The sequence below is a fragment of the Cygnus atratus genome, chromosome 5 (assembly GCF_013377495.2).
Source record: "Cygnus atratus isolate AKBS03 ecotype Queensland, Australia chromosome 5, CAtr_DNAZoo_HiC_assembly, whole genome shotgun sequence".
In the NCBI taxonomy this organism is placed as follows: Eukaryota; Metazoa; Chordata; class Aves; order Anseriformes; family Anatidae; genus Cygnus; species Cygnus atratus.
In genome coordinates, this window is record NC_066366.1 from 10,970,823 (window position 1) to 10,998,765 (window position 27,943).

Here is a 27,943-nt window from a genome sequence, read left to right on the forward strand (position 1 = left end):
CTGGAGGCAGTTTTTTTGTTGTATTTTTTTTTTCTAGCCGAACTGCAACATCTTAACTAGTACCAATGAATCCTGGTTTATGTCCAGCTTTAAAATTAGGCTTCTTTGAAAGAAGCTGCAAAAAGGAAAACGATCTTATAACCTTACTCAGACAAAGGGTTTATCAGGAAGCCATCACAAATTTGCACAGGAGTGAGAATCAGAACTGCACAGTATGCCCTGAAATGCAAGTGCACCCTGTGCTGTGATAATGGCCAAAAACAGCCTGACCCGTGCCTTTGTTTCAGTGAAGAGTGAGCTCGTTCTCATAGAGAGATTCTTCTTTTGCACAGAGAGCAAGCAAAGTGTTAAAATATAACAAAGCCCCATAGTTTTCTGAGGCTAAATGTCTGTAATCCTAGTGGAAAGATACCCAGTTAGACTGCAACCTACTAATGCTCATAATTAGTCAATAAACCTCACAGAATTCTGAAGTAAAGCCCGAAAAAACAAATGCAGTACTAGCTGTCAGTTCTCACATAAGGACTTTACTATTATTTTATTAAAATACTTGTAACCTAATAAAATATATTGATTTCATGGATTCAGCAAGTCAGATTAAATATATATAATGCAGAGAGAAAGCTCACATTTACTGCATACTCTAACACATTTCCATTACTGCTGGATTTTAAATACTAGACCTACTTACACAAAGGTGTAACACAGCAGGCAGCCCAAGATTTCAAAAGTGCAGAAAACATCTTACCTTGCAATATTCCTAGGCCAAAGCACTTCTCCACCTTGCTGCCCATGAAGAATTCCAGAAAAGGGGCTTAGATTTATTTTACAGGTTGATACCTTCATTAGGCTACCATCCAACACTCCGCTAAATAAAAACAACTCGACTATCTAGGAACAGACTTTAAAAAGTCGGAGGAAATTTGTTTTTCAGCAGAGCACTCAACATGCAGCAGCTCTCAAAGACACTGGCAAGTAAAGCCTAGCTAGAAGGTGATCATCAGAAACTTCCCCCAGAAAGAAATCTGATCCCTCAACAAAATTAACCTCTGAAGTGCTGAAAAAGTGAGAGGTCAAGACTTTCTGCTGGTACTAGGTCAACTGTGAAAAGCTGTAACCTGATGGCAGTAAAACAGGCAGACTGGGTGCCTCCAGATCACATACCGTAACATATGAAGTAAAAGCTCATGTCAGCAACCCTGTACTTGGAGGTACTAAATGACGGTATTTGATCTCAGCTAAAAGCCTACAATCTGTGAAAGCGTATTTCCTACTCTGTTTTTATAGTCTCACAGACCAATTCAACAACACGACTGCTAAAATAACTATAATTTGTTTTATGAGAGTGTAGCAGCATAAAAACAGAAGACATGCTTCAAATGCTTTAACATAAAATATTTGGAATACTGGTAAAATACAAATTTTACAAATCTACAAACACAGAAAACATTTTCAATACTAATCCCCTGGTATCCACTACCTTATGAACCTGGGACAAGATATGTAAGATTTCTCTGATTAGGGATTAAATACACTAATCCTTATTTACAGATGTAAAGCAATACACTTATCACTTTCCTTTATTTCAAGTAGAATAGAGATAGGTATTTATAAATACTTGGTTGATAAAAATTTATGGTTGCTAGCATTAAAAACTCTAATTTTAGCCTAATAAAAATACTTCCTGGCAGTATTCTTCCCAAATCTCTACTTCTTGCCGTATGAGGGATTTTTTTTTTCTAATATGGGAAACAATGTGAGTTCTATTTACTGTGGGTAGCAGCGCTCAGAGGCGCTAATTACCCTTATGCCTAGATGCTGCACAAACGTAATGTATAAACATTAGAAAACTTATAAGGCAGTGAGAACTGGAAAGCTGGTTGCTCACAACCCATGTAGGCTCACCATTCACAGGGTCTCTGGCATGCTAATTGGCTCCATGCAGGGGGGAGAATCTTCAGGCAGAGAGCAGGAAATGCCCCCCAAAAGTATCCCCAAAAATGTACATCCTAGAAACATGAGAGGAACGGTAATAGTCATGTAGATGACGCCAAACATGCTGGTGCTTGGTTGCCATGAATTTGGGAATGGAAGGCAGCACTGTAACTTGGCGTAGAAGGGGCCAGGGAGCCCAAGGATGGACACAGAATCAAGGGACAGGTTCAAGATCCCTGCGAGCAGAAGGGGGCAGGTGAGTGGAACAGCAGAAATAGACATATGAAGAGGCTGGGGACAAAGAGTTGGAATAGGGATACTCAGGTTAGGAGTATGGTCCAGAAAGATAATCTGAGACCAAAAAGAGAGATCTTATCAGCCTCCTTGGTGAGGGGGTAAGATGAACTTAACACACAGTTTAAAGACAGGGAATTGGACTGCAAAATGGAGAGAAAAGACTAGGAAATATTGCACAGGGAGAAGGGATTAAATTTCAGATAAAACCTAAAACTTTTATCATATTTTGTTACTTCAAGAGGGGGACATACAAAAAACTTGCCTCTTGCTGAAGTTTATATAGTTACTAACATTGACTAACTTACTGACTTCCAGCTATAAGGGAATATGCAAGTCCGCTCCCGTTATTACAGAAGGACTTGTTCACCAAGCAAGAAATGACACTACCAATCCAACCAGGGTAGGTTTCCGTTGTCCAGGTTACTGATGAGCAAGTGCGTCATGAAACGGAGATGGGCAGCCGTTCAGATGTAGGAAGTGGAGAAGACAATACCGGGCTGTATTCTTAGCCTCACCTCAAGAAAACCCTCAATCATGCAGCCAGAAGCCAAAGAGAAGAGAGGGAAAAAGTCAGCAGCAGTCAACCCTACTGATGTATTTATTAACTCTGTCATGCGCCTTAAATAAGAGGCACGTTTTAGCATAATGCTGTACTTTTGGTTGAAAGAGTTAAAATGCAAGTACTCAAAGGTTATAAAATAAAGACTTTGTGGAGAAATTCTTCTGCCAAAACCTTCAAATAAATGAGTTGCAGTCTGAGCTTGCCTTTCTGTTCTGGAGTCTATATTTTAGTGGCCATGGTGTTACTATAGCAACAAAGAAGACTGGTAATTTAGGGGCTGGTGGATGTGACAACTTGCAATTTAGAACAATGCTAATAATAAAAGTAGCTTGGGAAAAGCATCATTTAACACTAATGTTTGTGTTTTAAAATGAAAAAAGGCTGCTCATTTAATATCTTCTTGCAGCTGGACTATTATCTATATTAAGTTAGTCTAGTGGTGAATAAAAGATAGAAACGTGACTCTTAGGCTTTTTGGTATGTCTGCATCTTAAGAGTGAAATCACTCCAGCCCCTTCACTGTGTGTACATGTAAAAATGCAAAGCTATGGATGTCATTAGCTTTGTTGAAGATTAGACAAGAATCCCGTAGCTTTTTAAAACAAAAGTATTTATTATCTGTAATAAACGTGAGGGTAAATATACTCATGGACTACTACTAATCCTTTCTTGCCTCTGCTGAGTTTAAGGGGACTCAAAGGTATTCTTTATTAACAAATCTGTTAACGCACTGTTCCTCATTCATTACTGTAATCATAGAATAGTTACTAGAAATAACTCTTAGATATTACAGATACTTAAAAGAATCACAACTGGAATAACAAAGCTTTCTTCTGACTTCTAACATCCTTCCTGTCTTGACCAAAAAAGCTCCCTCAAACTTGATGCTTCTTAACTATCTGCTTTCAGAGTTGCATGGAAAATCAGCAACTGACCTGTGCTAATGGTAAGTAAGAACAGCAAGAAATGTTCTAATTCCCAAAATAATCATATCTGAAATGGTAATCTAGGGAAAAAAAGCATTGGAACATCCCATTGGTTAAATCATCAGCTCCAAATAAAAACAAAATCACAAGATTAAGGTACAGTGTTACTCTCTACACACTAATCTACAGCCCCATTGTCTTTCTTTTTCCTGGCAGCCCTTACACTGCAAAGGAGGAGGGATTTTGCAACATAATACCCATAACGCTAAATACAGAGGGATATTTCCAGATGAATTTTACATGTAGTAATAATCATAGTTTTATGGGTCAGGAAGTTCAGAAGATTAGTGCGTTATGGCTGCAGTTTATAAAAGCATTTATGTTAGAACTTTTGCATAGCAATCGGGTGAGATAAGCTGTGAACAGCTTTACATTAACTTCTTTTATGGTAGTTAAAGTTTGTGAGAAGTAAAGAGACCCCAGGTATTAATTTACCTAAAGAACAGCTGCTTAGAAAAGGCTGCAAAGTGTCCTAATGCTCAATGTAATAAAATCATTGCGCCTCCAATTGCTCATTCATTCTCTCCACAATTGTGTGCTAGTCCCCTTTAACGTAAGTAAGAGTCACGTTCATGCTCTGAACGGAGCTAAAACTGTGTGCAGATTTTTTGCTGCATACTTATGAAAGAAATCTGCTCTTTGATTTTTATTTTCAAAGGCCTAAAACCATGATTACAGGTTTGCATTCTAGGTTCAAGCAGCACGAATCTTGGTTCATTTCAAACTCTCCCTTAGAGAACACCAAAATGCCTGAAAATGAGGTTTTCCTGCAATATGTTAACTTCCTCTACATTTTTTTCTCATTAGCTGAGATCTACCAGTTAGGAGCTTATAAAACGTCTGCATTTGATGACTGCCACGACTATAAAAGAAATGCAGGCGGTATAGACTGTAAAGACATTGCACTTCACGGTCTTTGTAAGCTGTTTTATAATGTGCGGTACGAAGTGTCTACCACATTTCACCCTGGAAGGGACACCATTACAACTGGGTAAACTCATGTCTTAAAATAATCTCAACGTTATTTTTTTTGAGATCTTCTTCTTTCTTTCCTCCTAAAGAACACCAAGATGATTTGAGTAAGGAAAAAATAAAATTGTAAAGCCAAAACATATTCTGAAGAGACTCAGACATGCGTTTGAACACTCTTCTATTTATGCGCTCAAGTTAATTTTTACGTACTTTTTCAAGTATTTTTATTGTCCAAAGATATGAATGAGAAAATAAAAGCAAGAACACAGCAACACTGCTGCACCTTTACAACTATTATGCATCAGACAATTGGACTAAAATTTTATGTATGAACATAATCAACGTATGCTTTGTGTCAAAGTAAAATCCAGAGGAACACTGGGATCAATGTAATCCTTCAGTAAGAAAAATGGTAGTAAATATTCCCTAGCTGCTACAGTCCTGTGAAGTGGTTTTTCATTGTGGTTCTAAAGGGAGCTTGGAAGGCAGGAGAATTAGGTCTGGGAAAATTAAGATCCATTTTTTAATTCCCCTCATTCTGCTGGATGAAAGAGGCCCCAGGTTTGTGAACTGATTAAGTATATATGCTAGGAAATACTCTTCTTGACATTCTTAAACCTCAAGGTTAAGAGTCCTCTCGTCTTAGAGAGTTCTTACAGAGTTATAATTATGGTAGTACTGTCTGGATTTATTTCTTATAGGTAAACATATGAAGCATAGAATACTTGAGGATTTCATTAACATTACTCATATAGGTAGCACTGTATGGAGGAAAATAAAAAGGAATCATCAGCATGCACTACTGCAAGGGTACACGTGCGATGCACAGGAACTGACCAATTATACACATAGGGAAATGTGGTGACATTTTGCTAGTCCCAAGACAATGTGAAGCCAAGTCCCTTGTCATTCCAGACAATAGCAAAATTTCACTTGAGTAAAAGAGTAGGGATTTCAGCCCTGAAAAGGCTGCACACACAGAAAAGCCAAATATGGAAGAAGATTAGTTACTTAGAACATGATTAATGATTATTGCATTGATAATGTGTTATGCATAAGGTCGACATAGCATAAGGTAGACTGAGCATTAAATATCTAGAAATTTCCTTTCACTGACCAACTGTTCAAGAAAATCACAGCTTCACCAAAAGTGACACGCGTGTCTGATGGAGATGAAAAGATGAATTGTGTATGTGCAATATGTGATAAAAATGGGTTTATAACGTTTTACATGTACTTAAAAGATTGTTTAAAAATATCCATAGCCTACATGGAGCACTTGTGTTGGCACGAGTGTGAGGCATGCTTTTTCCTATGCCCACTTCAAATGAATAAGCACATCAGAGTGAATAAGCACAAATGGCTACTTTCTAGTGGCAGTGGAGAAAGAAAAAGGCAGGCAACTGGAGATAATCCAATAAAAACCTAAGGATGCTGAGCAGTGATGCAGCTTGCATGCTATTACCAGAGAGGAATTGCAAATTACAGGACAAATGACTTGTAAGTACGAATATTCTATAAAAAATGAAAGAAATCTGATCTTAAAATGCAAACAACCAATGTAAAGAAACAAAAGAATTAAATGTTATTCACACTGTTCTAAATGCATTTTCTTTGCATCCTTCTCCAAACCATAAAAATTAGTCCTCCCTACATAGAATATGACACTGTGAATCATAGATTTTACATACGTGCCATTGGGTATTGAGAAAAGTTAATTTGTTCTTATAAAAACTGCTGAAGAGAATAACACGTTACTTCCACATCGTTACAAGTCTTCCTTGTCATCAGCATTCGCTAAGATTTTAGGCTTGATCCCTAACATATGAAGTTATAAAAACAGCGCAGCTGGCACAATTGCTCTCTTCTCAGAAATCTGAAAAAACACTTTGGGATGGATACACATCAGAGGTTCCTGTATGATTTACGGTTTGTTTTCTGAGCTTTCTAGCATAATGCCTTTGCCAACAAGTGATGCTGTAGAGAACAGAATCACCCGACATGAAAGAACCTATACTAATCCATAATCTAGGTGCCATATACTTTATGGCTATAATGAGGTACAGAACGACCCAGAAAGAGATAAAGTTTGAATCACAGGTTCTTTGCCTTTCAGGCAGTAGGAAAAGAGGACGCCAGAGGATGCACTCAGGCCCAAGAAGAACATGCCATGTGTAACACCTACAGAACTACCCTAAAACAATGATGTCTGAACAAGCAGCCCTCCAGTAGTTGCAATATGGTTTTGAAGAATCCTGTAAAACTTGATTTAATTTTCTCCCACATCCCCCCCCCCTTCCAATAATACTGAAATCTTAATCAATAGCAGTCATTAACCATCTCATGGCATCTTCCATAAAAGCACTGCTGTCAACCACCTGCATCTTAGTCAACTCCAGTTCAGTTATGATCAATACAGTTTGCCCATCTTAATTGCTTTGGCCTCCTCCTAATTAACTATCTGTACATTTACAGTAGTTTATTGTTGCTGTGGCTGTCAAAAAGCTAATACATCCCACTAGAGAAATAAATTCATTTATCCTAATTAAAGTAGAACAATTAAATCAAGCTAGCATCGTTACAGCTTGATCTTTAGTGCTTGTAAATCCTCCGTATTACCAAGTCTACAAATATTCAAACCACATGAACGCTTCAACAGAGTCATAAGCAAAGAACAAAGACGCAAACTCTCAACTTCAACAAAAATTAATTTTGCTTAATTTTGAAAGTCCGTCTGCATTCTTCTAATAAAACAAAGGGACATACTTCACTCATACAACATAAGGATGTTCCAAAGATTGTACATGAGCCAAAAGACATGCCTCTTGCTCAGACTATCTTATAAAAATCTTTGTTCTGAACACACTTTCCCACGTAAATTGCTTTTGTCTTATTCCTGCTACCGCTACCTGTCAAATATACTAACCTGCTGTTTCCAAATTCACAACAGACTATTAACGTAATACCACTTTGCAGATATTTCTCATGCCTACCATTGTTTTCTCTGTCTGGTGAAGAAAACTATTGAATTTTCTTTACATTTATAATCCTAACATAAAGGTAACTGACACCGCTTACCCACAGGACAGTAGCTCATACTACTGGGCACTTTTAAACAAAAGGCTTTCCTAGCTTTGTATTTTCTGGTTTTGTGAATAAATACAGACAACTCCTAGGCATTCAGTATTTTTACTCATTCAGAGAGAGAAATTCTTAATTAAGCAGTAATAAAACTCTGATCTTGTCAGATAAAGTAAATAAATAATACATGAAAAATGCAGCTGATCAGAAGTATGCCCTACATGAAAATCTTTTATGGTCTCACAAACATGCTGCAATCAGAACTTCTGACCTTTCCTAAGCCCCAATAAAATGACAGCTTTACTTGGGAATCCTAATGGTCCTACAGATTGGAGTATTGCTGCATTTTTCAGGTAGCGAACATATCAGCCTTACGGGAGCTTGACTGAAGGAAATTTCAGCCCACAGAACTGCTCTTAACATAAGGTCAGCATGTCTGTAGCAATGTCAGGAAAAGGAAAACTTGTTTTCAATTGCTCCAAATTATTCACTTACACAGAAAACCCTCGCTTTGCAAACAATGCAAGCCTTTAAGAGTGAAATGTCCTGCTGGTATTCTACCAGAAGGACAAGATGACAGTCAACCCTGCCAGGTCACTGCCAGAGAAACCTGTGCCCTTTCCCAGGAGCCCAGCAGGAGCTCCCTCAGGATAAGGGCAGTGACCAAGAGCTTGTTTGTGAGGTACATACGGTTTTGTCTCCACAGCAAGCTATTTGGAGCAGAAATTACTACTAGCACACAGCTGGGCAAGTTCAGCTGACAGCTTCTGTACCAGGGATGAAGGCCAACGCAGTGGGGTACTGCAATACAGTGCAGAAGAGAAGCAGGTTTGGGAGTTAAGAGGATTTGCAAAAGGAACAGCCAAGTGGGACGGGTGCACAACCAGGCTGGTGTAACAACACCTCCTGCAGATCCTACCCAAGTGCTCGGCAACCTCAGTCGCAGCTCAGAGTAAGACCATTATTAAAATCATCAATTTCTTTCTGGAAGAGCAAATCCTTTTAATTGCTATAGATACTAGGATAACTATAAAGCAGGCAGAATGAGCTGCAATGGGACGTGAGAACACCAATGGCAATAACAACTGAATATTGACGTGGGGAGCTATTGCATTTAACAGTTATTTTCTTTTGAAAGTGAACTACTAATTCCAAACATCTGTGCCTCATAGGGAAGAGATTATCTGATACCTGATATTGTTATCTGATACCTGAAAAATTAATCTGATAATTACTTGTAAATTATATTCATACAATTTCTTAACAGGTAAATATTTCTACTATATGCTTTATGAACTACAGAAAATATTTAGTCTGGAATGCCAGATGACAACTCTTAGATATTTTCCCAAGATACTGTGGATTTTTTTTTTTTAATTTCACTGTAAGTAATAAGCTAAATGCAGAGCTCAGTGGTGTCAAAATACTACCAGAAAAAGTAGCACAGCTACAAATATAGAAGGCATAGTTACAGTAGCATTACAGTTACAGAACCATAGCATGGTTCAGAGATCCCTGAACTGCCGCTGCATTATGCTTTACAGACGCACGTCTGAAGACACTCAAGTGGGTCTGGATGCAGTGCAGATTCAGCATGACAGTCAACTTCAGCTATCACATTATTACATTTTATAGGTCATCATTAATTCCTACCATTAGGCCCTCACAGTCTATGGACCAATTCCTACCCATTCATTTTAGTCAGTAGGTCAGGAAGACAAGTGGGAACTATCTTTGAATTAGACATGATGAAATGAGAACCACTAGGCATCCACCAGATGCGTGGGAAAAGGAGGAAGAAAAGAAAGAATATGTGGAGCTGCCCTCCAGACACAGTTCATTAGAAGTCCAGTCTTCCTAACGGGTCAGAAATGCTATGATCAGAAGATGTAAAGCACTGCTCTATCAAAAACATGGCTCTGATTCAAATGAATTCAACGTTTTTTCCAGGAGTAACTTTGTTCTGGAAGACTTCATGTCAGTGCAGGTATAGTCTGCCCACAGTACTCTGCCTCTTCACAGCACCAGGTATCATCTGTCCTCCCACGATTGGCAACAGGTCAGTATAAAACCACTAAACTTCGTGCTCTAATCTAAAGGCACAGCGATATACCTATTCTTGATGTGGATTAAATTTGTGCAACTGACAAGACCCAGCACTGGTTGCACAAGCATGCACCAAGTAATTATACAATGCTGGGTTAAGCTGCATTATCATACATTCACGCACTCTCTTGTTTCATTTTATTTTCATTATAATTGGGTGCTATGACAGATGTTGTCAGTGCCAGAGGTGACCCTAATCTTGGGCTCCTCCCATAAACATTACAGATATGTAGTTATCTTCAGTGGGTATCCAGCTCAGTATGCCATTGTTCATTGCATTAGCTATCCATTTGCACTCTAAAACTTTGCAATATTCATTAATGCGATGCCTCGTTTTACAAATGAAAATGCTAAGAAAAAAAACCTCAAGATGTGCATTATTGGCTATGTGCACAGTGTAATTAACACGCATATAATCTGTATGCAAATCATGTTATTGAAAACAGTGACTATTAGCATAACAAGCGCTTATTATTTATTGAGATGCAACTCAAGCAGGCATCCTGCTGGGGTTTAACATCCTTTCTTTAAACAGCACCATCTTTTCTTTCTTCATTTACTCGTTCTTCTCTCCGCTTGATGATTAACAGCACAGAAAACAGGGAGACTCCCTTCTGTGCCTTTGTTTAAAGTGGGAAATCTTGTGTGTTTAATTGCCCTCAAGCATCTGATCCAGTTCAAAGCTCAGTGGAGCCTCTCCGACGGTGCTACATCCCCCACCACCATTATGACTGAACTGCAGACTGTTTAAATGATGCGTTAATATATGCAACATCACCTAAATGATCTCTCTCTAATTCTTAAGTGACAACAAGTTAAAATCAGTTCGGCTTCCCACCCCTTCCCCTTTCAGAGGGGGAGACAAAATGGAAAACTGGGAGAAAACAAAAGCTCAACTGTGTAAAGTCATAAACCTTTTTAACACCGTGCCACTCTTCTCATATCGTATTTCAGATGAATTCAACTTTTAATCATGCCAGCAACTTCAACTTTTAATCATTTCAGCAGCAAAATGTAACAGGAAAGCACAGTTCTACATTTTCCGTAGGACTGAGCAAAGGTTTCTTGCTTGATTAGTTTTGTTTGCTCTCTGTCTGCAGAGGTCTGCAGCACCGATGCCGTTTCCTCACTCCCCTCCCTAGCCAGCAAAAGTCCTGAGGCTCCAGGATCTCTGCACGATTGTATAACCTTTCAGAGCATTTCTGCAAGAGCAAAAATTGCAAAACCATTCCTTGCCCAGTAATTCCTTCCCCAGCCCCAGCCCTGCTGGGCTTTGCGCTGCGTGTTTGTTCTCTCTGAGGCTACGCCCTCTGCTTTAGAGATGGCTGTGTTACAGTGATGAAATAATTATCTTTGGGGAATGATTTCAATTATTTATTGTTTTGCCAAAATTGAGATGTTTTGCCTGAAGTTTTCCAAGCTGCATGCCAACCTAAGGATGGACTTTGCAGTAAAAACAGCACAATAATCTCCGAGAATATCCCTGATTTCTACTATTAAATTACGTTGATCTTCCCCAAGAATCCTTGCTCCTATGAGATGTATGTATATTTTATTCTGGAGAGCTCTGGAGAACAGGGATGATAAGTCGAGAAGAAAAGCCAAGACTGTGTGTGGAGAGTAGGTGGAAACCAGATAAGGAAAGGGAAAACAAAACTCGATGGAAACTCCAGAGTCGAAGGCAGGGGGACAGGCTGCACAAAAGCAACAGAGCTGTGATAAAAAAACTTCAGGTGGGTCTGAAGAAGGAAAATATAGGGCAAGGTCATGTTGGAAGGGAAACATCAGAACTGAAATTGTCTGTAAATACACATTTTATTATATCCTTTCATTTTAGGATGCTTTTTTTTTCTGGACTGCAGAAGACAGACCTGCTGCAGAGGTACATCACCGCTCTACAATGATGACATCTGTTACTTAGGGAATCCTCAATTCCTTTTTGCAGCAAATGGACTATGCATAGCCTCAATTTTCCATTAATGCAGTTTTTCATAAGCCTAAATCGTTCCTTGTTCCCCCCCCCCCTTTTTTTTTCTTTTGGCCGCTGAGAAGTTTGCTACCTTCTAACCCAACAGAGCACCTTTACAGCACAGTGGTGACATAAGAGGAGCTTAAAGCAGTAACTGTAATCCGCTCAGGAATTTATTTTGTTAAAAAGAGGTTTACAAGCACTTTGTTTCCCCTTATACTCAGGCAAGCTAAATACTACAACTCTCATACTGCTAGTTCTGCTACTGCTACAGTGTTGCTGTCGAGATGGCTTGGATCTTTTCAATTAAATATCATAAAATATTCTATTGGTTTATAAAAAAAAAATGTAACTCTTCATAAAATTAAGACAACTCCCTTGGACCCTTTGCTAATTTTCATAGTTAAATCATCCAGGGGAGATGTGGGAGTTCAAGGACTTCAACCTTAATTCTTTCCATCCCGCTTCTACGATCTGATAGCTCCAGAATAGCCAAGAGTCCAATTAACACCTTTCAGTATCTTATGCTAAAACAATTTCATTTCCAGCAAATTATTTGGCAGGAGAGACAGAGATAATTAAACATTCTTAGAAAAATGACTCAAATAGAGGAGGCCAAAACTACGAATCCTGCCGCAGTCAGACACAGCAGAGACCCGTTTGACTTTTTACCTTAGAACCTTCATCACTGCATTACTACTCTGTAACAAATCTCTGCAATTTTCTGAGGGGAAAAAAAAAGGTAAAAAACAAAAACAACAAAAAAAAAAACAAAACAAAAAACAAAAAACAAAAAAACCAACACTTGCTTCTTTCCAGTTTTATTCCAGGGCAATAATAAAGCAAAAATAATTTTAAATCAGCCTCTCATCTGTCTGTCCCATTTGAACACTAGCAGAATGTGGCCATCTTGTTAAGGCTGAGCTGTCAAAAGGTGTTTCACGTGGCTATCAGAGACTTAACATAATCTAATACTGATAAAGACCGCTCTATTTTAGTGAATTCCTCTGGAATGAAGGAGTGGTCATTGGCTATCTTTGTTTAGAGATCTTAACAAAGCAAACTGCACAAAGGATGATGAAAGGAGAAAAATCACTAGATGTATCAAAAAATAGCCATACTGCTCATTTGATTATTGCATTCTGCATCACAACAGACACACCTAACAAACTACGAGGAAAGTCCTTGCCTTTAGTATTATTCATGAAATAAACAAGGGTTCATCTGGAAAACACCGCTTTGGTTATTTATATCACATTCCCTTTAATGTGTGATTGCACTTTGGTTCGTATGGATTTAAAAGACCCAAAGCGTAGACTTCCCAGACTAGTTAACAAGGCAGTAATTGCCAGAGTTTCTCCTCATCATTACTCTGCATTTTCCTCACATCTCTTGAATCCACTGTACTTATTATAACTACAGTTCACTACAATTCATGAAAATGTTCATAGAAAATTGTTCTCCTCCCAAGATCCCACACACCTGTGCTTAGCCAAGTCATAAATTAACTTGGGCTCTCATTTTTCATTTTCTAAAATAATCTCTTGTTCCTAAATGATCTGAGGACACATACATTGCTGTAATAAGCTTAACTGCATCACCATGTATCACCACTCCTTCATTCCAATACTGTTCAAATCTAAAAGTGAACTCCGAAACAGGTATTATTAAACGGAGAATGTATCCAAAGTGGGAAGCGACTTAAAGATTCAAACACATTTTGTGGACAAAGTTGGGTTTTAGTAATTCATCAAGGACGAAGGCAGATGCTTGTGATGAATGCCCAGCATTGAAAGTACAACACGTTGCTTGGAAAGAGAGAAATGGCTGTCAGACAAAACAACTTGGTAGTATGGAGGAGATGATGTAGGCAAGATAAAATAACTGGTTCAAACATGACTGGAATTACAGAGGTGGAGAGAGCGATAGCAAGGGAAACATATGGTATGATTCACAGGCAAGAATGATTATTTTATCAGTCGCGTGTGTAGCTCATTACAGCTAATGTAAGGTCAACACATAAAACATGGAAGGAGAATTTTGCTAAATTGAGAAATGGTCAGAAGATCTTGCAGAAATGAAACCAAATTCAAAGCCATGGTGTGGAAGACACCTGTTTCTACCCTTTGGTTGTTGGAAAGCATCCATTGATCAAAAGGAATGTTGAGCAATTTCAAGTTATCATATGGCATACTTGCTTTTCATCTATACTAACAAAAAACTGGCTTATTGTTACAATTAAAACTGAAGTTACACCAAAGAATTTCAACAGAAACTAGAGCACAGAAACAAACATCCTGACTTCACTTCAAAATCACCATCTTCTGATTTCAGAAAATGTCTCTCTTTGTTTTGCACGCATATTTAAAACTCCATGGAATTTCTTGCTGGAACCTAATCCATCTCATGACTCCTTTGGCTCAGAAATGCTCTCAAAGCACAAATAGATGGGTAAATTCTCTATTCAGGAGTAGCTAGAGAATCCACACAGTCCAAAAATATTGACTAAGTAGTGTATAATAAGGCTTTCCTGGATGAACATAACCTCTGTGAACTTCAGGTGGCACTGGATGCTGGCATCTCTTTCCCAGGGACTCATATTGATGTTTTTTCATTTTCCTTTTCCCTCTCCTCTTTTTCCATAGAAAGTCACAGTTGTCTGCAGTATTTCTAGTTATTTCACAATACCATTCCTTTAACTACGCATTCAAAACACATCCAGTTTTGCAAGTGCAACATTATGTTTCAATCATCTCTGAAAATAAAAATGAAACCTTTGCACAAAAATGCAAATGAAACCAAACTATGTATGTGCATATCAGATAGTATCAAATAACATCAATCGTTTCAAAGAGGTGTTTAAGGCATTAAGTCACATTATGAAGAGTATTTCGAGTTGCAAGTTGCATAACAAGAATAAATCAATCTTGACAATCAACATGAAAGTGGGAATAAAACCTTTTTGAACACTGAAGGTGGTTTGCTCATTTCCCCCAAACCAAAATGAATGAATTAGTTGATATATATATGAAAATGAACTTAAACTAACAACATAATCAGAGAAGATAAACTTTAAAGTTAAAAGCACATCAAAAAGATAAAAACATTACTTGGGGCTGATGGCAGCACATGGCTACTCCGCAGTAGCTGCTGAGCTGAGCCTTTGTCAGTTAAGAAGGAAAAAAAAATCACGTTGTGAAAAAGAGCTGAATTCAGCCCTTGGACTTTGCCCAGGCAGTAATCAGGCTTCCAATGTTTAGCGCTGATCCTCTGGCTACTTATTGACCACATATACCTGGACATACATAAACATAGCCTCTAGCATGCTCGAGCCTACTGAGGCTCGCTGTTCTAACTCTACACACGGGTTTTGCACTGTTCCAATGAGACTTACATCAAATTAATTAGTCTCGAATTGCTGCCCTAAGTGTTAATAAAATGAGATGTTTTATTTTTAGTGTGAATAGCAAAAACTTTTAATAGTAAAACCAAATCATATACATTCTCATAATACTCCCGTTAAAGCACGATGTAGCTCCAAGTGTTTCTAGTATAGAGTATGCAATTATTCACCCTGGCCAAATCTATGTTTAACTGTATATACCTAAGCAACATGAGACTATCATGTGAAAGACTTAATGCCTGTTTATGTAACAGCAGAGAATCTTTAAACCCCATGCAGCTGCATTAACTAAGCCTCAGGACGTTGAATCTCAGCTCAGAAAAAGCAGGAGCAAAGTGACTACTTGTTCTGTGGAGTCTCAACTTCACTGTGAATCCTATTAGCTGTCATAAAAAGGTCACAAAGTCACCTTATCATACTGCTGGAAAATCCCTAAACCATGAGGAAGCTGAGGAATGGAGAAGAGCAGAGTAGGACTCAAAGATAAGGAGGCTACTGACCCCCAATATGGAGTAGTTTGCTGGCCACCAAGGAAGTTATCATGACACCAAGGAATGGCCCGATATAAATACAGTAGCTCCCAGAATCCCAGGGCAGCAAAAATACAAGGATGTACTTTTGCCCCTGCCACTCCCTTGTCACTCCCCTTTTGCAAAACACAGTGCAGCTCCTTGCCAGAGCTGGAAAGCTCCTCCAGTGGAGATAGACATTCAAATGACATGCTCCATGCTCCCGGATTTCTACGCTTGTTAGCCTTCTGGCTTTCAAGAGTCACCCTGCAACAGTGGAACAGCAAATGCTTTGTACAGACATATGTGAGTTATGAGACATTCCCTTCTTTATGAAAATAAAAGTTATAATTAGTAAACAATGTTTGTGTGAGGAGGGAAGAGCATGCACCTCTTCCTCAAGTGCCCTGGAAATAGGGAGCGAACCTTCAATTTAGCAAAACGCATCTTGGCCTTGACGAGTGCTAGGTCAGGCTCTCTTTCCTTTCTCTGGACATCAGTCAGCCCAAAGGGTATCCCCATTACTTCATTAGCAGAGGAGCTGCCATACACAGCAGCTGAGAGAGATGACTACCTATGAAATACATACCATTTTAAATAAAATATGACCTCAAGCTGTGCATACCTTACAGCTGCTCCTGCTATGCTGCAGATGTGGATACGTATTGGATATAGGGAGCTATTTAGTTAGCTGTCCAAATTGGGAGTAGTGTTTCTCTATATAGGCAATGGATCCCTCAACGCATCTGGATATCCTGAATTCCTTGCAGGCTTCCCACTGGTCATTTCAGAGGGTGTCCCCTCCTTTCACTGAAGGGGACATGACTTGGAATAAATGACTGAATAAAGCTAATCATTAGAGTAAAGAAAAAGAAACAAAAAGCCCCAGAAAGCCCTTGGAAGAGCATTCAGAAAGATAAAAGCGTCTTAAAATCAAACTCAAAATTTTGATATAACCTGTCAAACAATACAATTAAAGAAAATGTTCACCCATTAAACAGAAGACTTAGATCCTGCCTATTAACATTAATATTTTTATTAACACGTAAGCTAATACTAATAACATATAATTATGGTCAAAAAAGAACATGTAGCTACAGAAGAGGAGCATAAAACCTATTTCAATGAAACATGCTTTGGACAACTCCAAAGCACCAAGAAACTATCTAAAGAGAAACAACAGATAGAGACCAAAGGGAGAATCTTTGTGTTTTCAGGGAAAGACATTTTGTAATGTACACAATATTTGAAAAAGTCACCTGTCTTGAAAATTGCTTTATCGCCACAATGAGCTTCCACACTAGCCTAACAGCCCCAAACTTGGATTCTTCTATTGGAGTCTGACAGCTGTCTGCTATTAGTTTTATCTATTCAATCTCCAAATCCCAAACTCAGAGGTTACTGGTGTAGGTCAGTTGTGAGACTATGTTGACTCTCTTGCCATTCGACATGGAAAACTAAATAACAAAGTCTGCACTATGTCAGCAAGCATTTCACATTCTTCAGTTTGTCATGCAAAGCACAAAAGACCCTGATACAGTTCAAAATGGTCTTTGTATCTACAATCTTGTTTACCCTTGGAATACAAGCCTAATTTCCCACATGCCTAAAGTATTTTAAAAGCCACTTTATACAACAGAAAAGACAGTGCTAATCTCTGGCAATGGAACCAGAAATATCAAGGAGTTCAGAAGAGGCTCTAAATCAGCACTTAGATCAAATTTGTATTTAGATGCATAAAGTGGGTGCATGCAGAAGGAAATGTCACTTGGAGAAAATCTCGGTCCACTGGAGCAGGATCTTGATTTTGCCACACTGTACATGCAAATTATTCTGCTGTTTAAATTAGGCAGTTTTTCTATTTCCACAGAATCAGTATCTGTAATTCTGAAAAAGGTAAGGTCCCTTCACTTGTATACACACAGCAGCGCAGCTTTCGAGGTGAAGTGACTACTCACAGAGGAATCTATGGAATACATGGGCAAAAAGAGGGTCCTAATGTCCTTGGACGTTTTGAGCTGCTCCCTTGAGGCACCTGCTATCTTCCATTAGCTTTGTAGTGAACTTTAGCTCCAAACTTAAGCATTTTAATTAGATGCCAGAGCAGAGATGGAAATACCTCCTAACATATAAAGGAATGAGGAATAAGAATCACAGTAACTAGAAAAGGGGGCATGAGATGAGGAAAAAAGTTAACACAAGAAATGCAATTCCTATGTCTTTAGCACTTACATCTAAGAAAAAAACAAAACAAAAACAAACAAAAAAACCCTAAAGATGGCTTTTAAAACTACAGTGACAGTCTAGCAGAAAGATTACCTAATCGACTAACTTTGGAGAGAGTGGCTTGCAGTTGTAGGGTGGTTTGTTTCTGTTTTTGTTGTTCAGCATAGCGTGGTAGAACTATACCTCCTCAGTGGAAGTAACTTCTTGAAAAAGGTCAACAACTGCTCTCAACTGTTTTGTCAATCTGCAAGGCTACTAAAACAGGTTTTAGGTAGAAGACAAGAACAGGATAACTCTTGATTTACCATACTGGGACAGGGATGCACATAGGTCCTATGATGCAGTAAAATCTGCTTTTGGCCACAGATACGTGGAAAAGAGACTGTCCCATAGGAAAACAATTTGCTGCTTTACAACAAGTCAGTTAAATTGGCAAAACTGCTTTGGCACCCCTTTTGGCCATCACCCACCCCCAACCCTCCACAATCAAATATTGCTACTGCTATATGCTGCTGTGTGATGTGATAAACTGGAGCCTGGACAGCAATTTTTAGATAACTACAATCTCTGATGAAAATCTCCTCAATACACTTTCCAGCCTTCAAACAGCCCCCAATCTCACCAAACTCATTGTTGGAAGCAAACTCTCGACATACCATCATTCAATGAGTAAAAGCAGACCAAGCCTGAGAAACAAAGGTAAAACCTCCCTACAGATCTCCATTCCACCATGCCTTTCTAAATGCAATTGATGCAATCACCAAATCCCACATATGTTCTTCCCACAGTAATTTACTTCATCCACTGCACCATGCATACCCCCCAAAAATGTGTGTGTGGAATTAAAAAAAAAAAAAAAAAAAAAAAAAAAAAAAGCATTACTCTGCCCACTGAATGCATTGACATGCAAGCCACAAAGTTGAAAAGAACCTCATTGCCCAAAGGGAGGCAATTCTCACACAGTTACTTCATCTCTGACCTCTTCCTTCTCTTCTGCGAGGGAGTTCTATAGAGCATCTTCAAAGAATAAACCAGAATAACTAAATAACAACTCTAGTGGATATTAAAAATCATAGTTTCAATAGAGAGAGACAGACTTTTACAGTCAGTAATAATTTGCTCCCTCTCCCCAGTTAACCACTCTATGCTACACAGGTGATAAATTATCCCTGTCTCTCTCTGCTCTCTACCACATAAACCTTGTACTAAGCCTTTCCTTGCTAAATCCTTCTCCGCTTCACAGGTATTGTCTTTAAGAGTTGCTCTAAACTACTAATAACCCAGGTAAATTTAGAGCAACTGTTCTCAACTTGTATTTAGTAATGAAAAATTTTGCTTCTATTTTAGACCTGAAGAAAAGCTTATGCTCCCAAAAGTTTGCCATCCTCGGAGCGCAGAAACTGATCTGCCAGAAGACATTACTTCCCTTGACTAACCTTGCCTTGTTTAAAAGTAGAATGTCTTTTTTTTTTTTTCCTTTAGATACTGCTAATTTCAGCCCTCGGGTATAGCTACCCTACCTTTGCTTTCAACTACTATTCATTCATTGCTTAACTTTGCAATTACTTTATGTAACCTAAAACCACTTTGGACTACTGGTTGTTAAAAGATTCCTTGGAAAATAAAAGTATTTGGTATTGTGATTCTAATCTGCAGATCCCAAGGCCATAAACTTCAAAGAATCTTTGCAATGTGAATTTCCTTGTTTCTGCGAGTCAGTTCTCAAGATAAACGTGGGATCTTTCAAAGACAGAGAGATAGGTATCTATAGGTACCAAGGTACAACCTTCATATTTAGAAATAGTAGTATTTTTCCTGATTTAGTGTTAAAATCCAAACAGATGGTCAAGCAGAGATGATCTGTTGTGTGTGAATCTCACCAGTGCTGTGACTTTGCTATTAAGCAACTATACTTGGACATGTATTTATAAATTGCAGGGACTCACAGCACAAATACAGTAAACAATGAATGACAAGGTGTTGGGTGCTTACTTTTTCATCTATTTTAACTTTAAAGCAATCTGGAGATTTTTCACGGTTTTTTCAATTTAGTATACAGGGTCTTTATATAGGTATGTTCTGCTGTCTTACCAAAGAAAAAATGGGAAAAGTAGAATTTATATATTACATTATTCATAACAACTGTATACAAGTACACTTGTTGGGGCTTTCTAGAAATGAACAAACTGTGGATTGATGGTGTAAGATCTTCCAGGTACATTGGTAACAGCTTGGAAGCATCTTTCTTAGCAGAGGTCTCCTGAGGACTTCTAGGAATGTAGGTACCCTTGCTCCTGACAGAAAGGAGATCCTCCCTCCACAAAGCCATCCATATGAAACCCCAGATGCATCTCCCTGTTATGCTCATTTACTGTGAAACTCCACAAACACTTATGTCAACCCCCCTGAGGAAGGAAGGCAGGAGGGGGAGATGCTGTGGGGGAAGGAGATGATGGGAATTCCACTGCCATTACAATACAAGAATATCTGTTTCTGTGTCTTTTTATCAGAGTTCTGTCCGCCTGAAGTTTAAAACATAACCCAATTGTGTTTTAACATTTTAGGTCAAAGACTATCCAGTCTGTGTGTCTACTCCAGACACACTTTATTTTTTCCCTCTATGTAACATGCTACCAGTGCTAGAGTAGCAAAACTACAGTAACAATGAGATAGATAATAAAGGGATAGAATTCCTAATGGATATTCTCTGAACGTAGGATTTAAGTCCTCAACTGCAATGCCAGGAATTGCAGACATCTTCATTTAGCTTTAGCTGCATAGTCTCAGTTAAGAGGAAAAACTGCAAACGTATACTCAGTAATTAAAGGTGTCTTATTCTACCACAGAACTACATAACAAAGGATTTCTTAACAAAATTATGCATTTCTGGTACATTTTAACATTTTTCCATCGTCTACAATACAGTAGTGCCTAAAAAGAAGAACACATGATACAGTTTCTCACATGACAGCCCTCAGCGTTTTGTCTATATTAGTATGCTGTTTACAGTGGAATTTGATGCCTTCTAAAACCCATAATATCTCCTTCTCTCTCCACTTTTCGGAACAGGACAATATTGTCCCAAACTTGATGACACGCCTCAACTTGTTTTTCAACTCTTCTGAAGTATAATGCTGGTTCCCATGATTACCAAGGTAGTTCAACAAACTCCCTCCTGCCTTGAACACTAACCCATCTTTTCAATAATCTCGTAACTTTAACAGGATTCAAGCTATTAAGTATCAGTTAGTGAATTTAAACACACTGCAGTTTAGGGGGTTTGCTCTATGAAAGAATGTGAAACACTGGCTACTACCTGAGTCAAGAGACAACCTTAACCTTAACCTATTTTTACAAAACGCAAAATCACAGCAAAATATTACTCTGAAGTTATTTTGAAAGCCAGAATTTTTACCTTTTTAATAAATTGCTATAAATGACAGTATCTGCATTCAATACATTCAAAAATCTGCATTCAATGACATTCATAGTGATATATTTATACTCCGCATGGGATGCCCTCTGTCTTTCTGCTCCATTACTGTTTCACTTTCAGTTTTTCCTTCCTGTTTGTCTCTGTCTCCTCTTCTCCATGTTCTCACCAGGGATTATCCAAGACTCTTGCCAAAAGCAGGAAATGCCATTGACTACCAGGAGCTGGTTTCAGTCACCAGTCCTTCTGACAGTTAAACTGAATATGGTCTTGTTTTAACCGCAGAGCCGTAAGTATGATAAGACTGTCATTATAGTCATCACAATACAGAAACACTTTTAAAGAGCAGTTCAATCCTATCCACACTCAACAGCTGAGCGGTGTTTTACCTCCGGTCCACAAATGCTGTAGCTGTTCGAAGTACAAAGGCAATGTAACGTGATATCTGATGAGACAGCTACTTAAGAGTCAGAAGAGACTTTCAGAAGGACAAACTGGGAGGACCTTTTTATGCCTTACACTCCTATGCAAAGGTCTGTAGTTCATACAACCGCAAATTGAACTACTGAAGTGAAACAATCCATGTGAATCATGCTTGGAAGTAGTTATTTAGGCACTCCATCTCTGAGGCTTAAAAAAAAAAAATCATACAGCCATTTCCTTAATAACAGCACTGAAGTTGATCTTTACAAGCTCACATCCATTAACAGAGTCTCCTGACCTGTTCACAAAAATGTGATAAGTCAGCACAGGTCTCAATTATCTTATCTAATTAAAAAGTTATGTAAGTAAGCAGTTACAGAAAGTGTTACTCAAAACTAAGTTTCAAATTTCTTCCCTCTTATTTGTATACACTTATAAATGCAAGTTGCATATATGACTGGAAGGGCAGAATTAAGTCTCAGATGAAGCAACTATGCGCCTTGCAATATGAAACAAACTTCAGATACCAGATGGTATGCACCATGTCCATATACATAGAAGACAAACCATAAGTGGCTAATTTAAAACCTTAAAAAAAATCACAAACCAAATAAAAGGGCATTCTTAATGCCTTTTTTCATTTAAAATGCCTTTGTTCCATGCAAACACAAATTGTCTTGAAGTGAATAAATAAGCTCAGCTGTGTTGTGCAATGATTCCATTAACCTTGCAATCAAGCGTTAAATTAAATTGCCTCATTTGGATTTCCCTGCTGCAGGGGAAAATATACCTTCTAAGGTCTGTGCTTTACATTGCCAGAGCCAATGAGTAAGAACTTTACAACTACACTTCTACAATTAATAGCATAAGAAACTAAACAAGAAGGCAAATTGCAAAAATTCCTCTGATAACTTTTTAATGGTTAACCTTATACCTACAGGTTCATAGCCTATCACACTCATTCTCCCATGCAATCAATTAACATCTGTTTTGAACAAGCTAAATTTAATCTTCATATGTTCTAGATGTACCAATAAAGCAGCTCAAAACTCCTGATTGCCTCTCTTCACAGAATGAAAAAAGCAATTCATTACTGCACTTTTTTATTAAACTCCTTTTCCTTATGCCAATTTTCACCCTGTAAAACTGCAGCTGAATCCAAGATTATTTTTTTCTTTTGCTTTGTTTAAACTGCACATTATGATCACCCAGCAACCAAAGAGGAGCTATGTTTAAATTGCCCACCTATTGTCAGGAAACTCTGATCTTCTTCATAAGGTGAATAAGCTTGCATTCTAAACTGAAAAGACTAAAATGAATCTCATGTTGCAGCTAACTTGCCAGCTATACATAGTCTTTATTATGTGTAAGCCCCCACCCCCAATCTGAACTGAAAGAATTATTTTCAAAGCTGAAATAACTGTCATTAACCATTAACTAGGGATTACATTTTAGCATGTCACAATCCCATTCTAGGTGGAATATATTTAAACATACAGATAATATTTCTTGTGGAACATATGTAATTGGTGCTTGTGAGTGGTGTCTTCAGGAAAGGAGATTAGTAAATAAAATGTGAACATAATTTATGTACCAAGAAAAGGTGCTGCAAGTGCAGAAACTATTAGCCATGGGATGAATGACTAGCTCTCCAGAAGGCTCACTATTACTCAAACAATTATATAGTTTATATTAGACAAATTCTGTACTATAAACGTACGTTTTACATTAGTTTCTGTTAATGTGGCAATGTTCAGAAGCTACAACAACAGACAAGGATGATTTGTCTTCAGTTACATCACCAGGTGGCAATGCCTTCACCCACAGGCAGCCAGGAATGCTCTTGGCTGAGTATGGGTTTCAGGTTGCAAATTTCAGAAACAGACAGGAGCTCCTTAAAAATCTAGGCTATTTTGCAACTGGCAAGCATATGTTGACTTAATAATTGAAACTGAGCTGAGATTCTCTAAAAGCTTTTGGCTCTTTTATTGACATTTATCATCCCAATCTTTACTAATGTCAAGAGAACACCAAAACAGTTATAGCACGTTTCTTTGAAAACAAGGCCAGATTCTCCATCACTTGTCCTTGGAATCATGCCTTAGTCCATGTATCGCTATCAAGACTGTATCGGTCATATCAAACCACATTATGTAAACTCCATTTATGTCCCTGGAAAGACCTCTGAATAACAAAACAAACAAACAAAACTTTTAGTTCAAAAACTGGTTCAAACCTACAATTCAAAATCTGTTACTTCAGGTCACCTCATGGAAGAAAAACAATACAGTTCACTTAGTACATCAGCAATAACACTCATCAGGTTTTGTGTTTGGAAGGGAAAGAAGCAGCTATAGGCTGATGCCATTAAAAAGCAGAAGTATTTAACCCATTTGACTCAACTCCACCAGAATATAGGTCTCATTACAGTCCATCCCCCTGCTTCCCTTATGATGACACTCCCATTATTTATGGATTTTTAACCTGCCTAATTGTTCATCTTTGGCCTTCACCATTCACACTGAATCACTGGACTTTTTAATTTCGAAAGCTAATAAAACACAAGTTTTACATTTTTTTGTGTAAGTCCTGTGCACAAAAGCCCAGATGAGAACTCAACAGAGCAATCAGAAGACAAAGTTGGTATTTATCCTGACACCTCCGTGCATGCATAGCATAACGTTCTCTGGAGAAGTTTATAGTCATGTATTCACTGTCTGAATTTCTAAAGCTATTTAATCTTAGGGTTCTAATATGTATTAGATACAGCTTGAATTAAATGCACAATTATATCCAAGCATTTACTGGTTGACACCTTACCTGTCAGCATCTCCCAGTCCCAGAGAAGTGTTACGCTGCATTGTCTCCCGCACTGCAGCCATGCCATCAGGCAGCCGGTTTAGCCTTCGCGTGTAGAGGCCCAACCCACCATCCGTCATGTACCTTTAAAACAATAAACGTCACATTCAGTAAAACGCTAAAAAATTTAAGATATTATTTTATTAAAACAATAACATGTTTAGATATTATTTTTATTATGAGGCACCTCATAACCTTTTGCATATTTTTAATTGTATATTGCATTTTCCCCACTTTTGAGTTGAGAATATTACTCAGAATATGTAGCGAGGAAAAGTTTATTCTTAATGACATATCTGAGATTTTTTTTGTCCCTCTCTCATCATTCTCTATTACATCTTCCACCCTCTCTCTTTAGTAAGAATTGGATTTTAACATAACTCTGACAAAGAAAGAACACCTAACTGTCGTTAAGGATGCCTAGATGGAAGTAATTCAGTATTTGTGAATGATATCATTACTTATGCCTTCCTGCCTAAAAAAACATGGTTTATACCATCCTGAAATACGTTGTGTGGTCCAAAACATCATTATGCATATATCAACCCTTTTACAAGTTAACTGCAAAAATCACAGTGACTTCACCCTAGATTTTGTCAATGGTGCATGAGCAAAAAATATCCCAAGATTTATTGTGAGAAATCAAAGTTCCAACCTGAAATAAAAGTATTTTCTCAACCTTGTTTTGGATCCTACATTTTTCTCTGTCTGCAACTCTGACTTGGAGACATTTGCATTTCACAGGTGTTATTCTTAGGTATTAAGAAGTGCACATTTCTTATTTTCTAGTTTAGACAAACAAAAAAATATTAAGTGAACAGAGATGACAGTTGGTGGACAAGCACTGATAAATATTGATCACCAGGAACAATTCCTTGCAATAACACTGGCTGCGTTATCCAGCACTTTTGCTGAAGTCTGTACCAACACAGTCAACAATAGGCATTATGCAACGTAACTTCCGGATGTGGTGGAAATTAAGAAAAGAAAGTTTTAAAAATGGTACAACAACCCAGCACTTTGGTTTAGGATATTAATAAAATATTTTAATACATTAATAAAATACTCAAATTATGAAGTTACTCCAATCTATTCTTCTTTAACAACTTTACAACAAGCTGCACTACATCAATATCTCAATAACATTTTGTGGCCTTTCATGATAGTAAGATGTGAACAGGTTCAAAGCATCAAAGGAAAACAGAAGGACTTTTCTCTTGTTTTAGCTTAATTTCTAAAAATACTTCTAACCACAGATACAGTCAAATGAGCTTTAAACTTGAAAGGCAATTCCCATTTGCCACTCAAGATGTTGGCACGCACCGAGTTCTGTGCTACCACAAGCAGTTTGTTAGCACAGGTACATTTCCAGAAGCAGTCCTGACATTGCCCAAACACACCATAAAAACTTTGAAAGCACAGAGAATAAAATAAGTGCACCAACTCCAACAGTACCATTGCTATCTCTGGCACACAGCTAGACACGTCACTTACCTCGCTGGAGTTTAAAAGACTGTATCCTCTTAATTCTTTAGCCACTCTCGTGAGTGAAAGGAGAGCAGCCCACAGAATAGTATCCAGATACACAGGACATTGCCCTCTTTCTTAAAAAGGCACACAGCTTTTTCCCTTACAGCGAGACAGCCTCTTTCACAGCCAGAAAGGAAAGACACTCCTAGCTTCGGTCAGTAATGCCTCTACTGGTGAGAGGCAGAGCGGTAAAGCAGATAGGTCAAGCTTCGATTCTGCATTTTTTCTACTACTTTCTTCACAGATGTTGCTGCAACAGATGTAGTTTACCAAAGTCAAATTCAATTACTACATTTAGAAAAATGGGATGGTAAAAAGTCAATAAACCTTGCACAATCTGCTGCTTAGCATTTGAGTTAGATTTGTAAATCTGTACAGGGTCTTCCCTGGAACAAGCTAGGCGTCCCTCTGGGGACTTTAACAAAGAGGTTGCTAAGCTGGTAAAGTCAGCCCCCAGACTATTCTCCGTTCAGCAAATCTGTGGGGAGAGGGTTCTCGGTACTCATAAACAAAGACTGTAAAAACAGAGGGGAGCACCTCCTCTGTAACTTGTGTGGAATTTGCCTTAGGTCTTGCATTCTAACATTTGTTTGACATAGTTTATAAATACTTTATCATGGAAGAGCATTGTTGTTTCTTTTTTTTCTTTTTTTTTTTTGTAACCTACTAAAATAAAAGAGAAGGAAAAGTGGAGCTTAAGACATTGTTATACAAAGATGCAAACGGTGTTTTGCAAAAACATCTAATGTACATACGCTAATTGGTTTATTGCAGATACTTGCCTGCACATGAAACGTGTTTCTCTATGAACGCCCATTAAACACATACTGGAAAGAGCAGCTTTTAGCTTCACCTTTCTCTGGCATATGACTAGTCCTTTGATAAAAAAAAGATCAGCTACAGTTGAAATAGATTGTTCTCCATATTTATTACCCAGCATATGTTCAGTGAAACACATTACCCTTAAGAGTCAGTCATGCAGAAATCAATGGAAAGCTACTACCATCAACAGACTTCACATTCTATGTGGTTTTAAAAACTCTTAAGTCTTACGTAAGTCAATGGAAGCTGGGTGTCTTCAACATCTTTGACATCTAGATCATGAGTGTTTTTCAAATCAAGGCACCGTAAAAAAGCACAGACAGCCCCTATCTTTTACCCATTATACCAACAGGACAAGTTTCTTATACACCAGGACAACACAAGACAGATTTTTGTATTCTGAAACAGGTTTGTGTAATCACAGATTGAAAGCTTTACATCTTTTTTTTTTTTTTTTTTTAAACTACATGCAATGTCCTCTAACCAGAAATGTTTAGCTTCAAAAAGATGACAGAAGCAACAATGCTTATTGTCCTGCTGACACTGAATGCTGAGGTCAAAGAACAAGGTACTGCAGAGAAAAATATGTTTACAATAAAAGCTATTTTAAAATTTAGAAGTTCTCTACTATCCATAAGGTTATTCAAGAGAAGAGAGTTTAAAAGTTCTATACAAATGCCCATTAAACACGTACTGGAAAGTACTGGTGCCAAAAATCTCCAGCCATTGCTTTCTTTCAAACCTAAAACTGTCTTTTCTCTCAGAAGCCGTTTTGCTGTTATGAATACAACATTATTATTGCAATTTTGCCTTACAAGAACGGAGAATAT

The 27,943-nt window shown here is 38.0% G+C and overlaps 1 protein-coding gene across 1 annotated transcript in view; it reads right to left on the reverse strand.

Moving 5' to 3' along the window:
- The window catches only part of NAV2 (neuron navigator 2), a 233,111-nt gene that overhangs the window by 63,015 nt on the left and 142,153 nt on the right, over positions 1 to 27,943 (reverse strand). Inside the window, exon 12 of the mRNA XM_050711116.1 lies at positions 24,723 to 24,845. Coding sequence (XP_050567073.1) covers positions 24,723 to 24,845 — 123 coding nt within the window. The remainder of the gene's footprint in view (positions 1 to 24,722; positions 24,846 to 27,943) is intronic.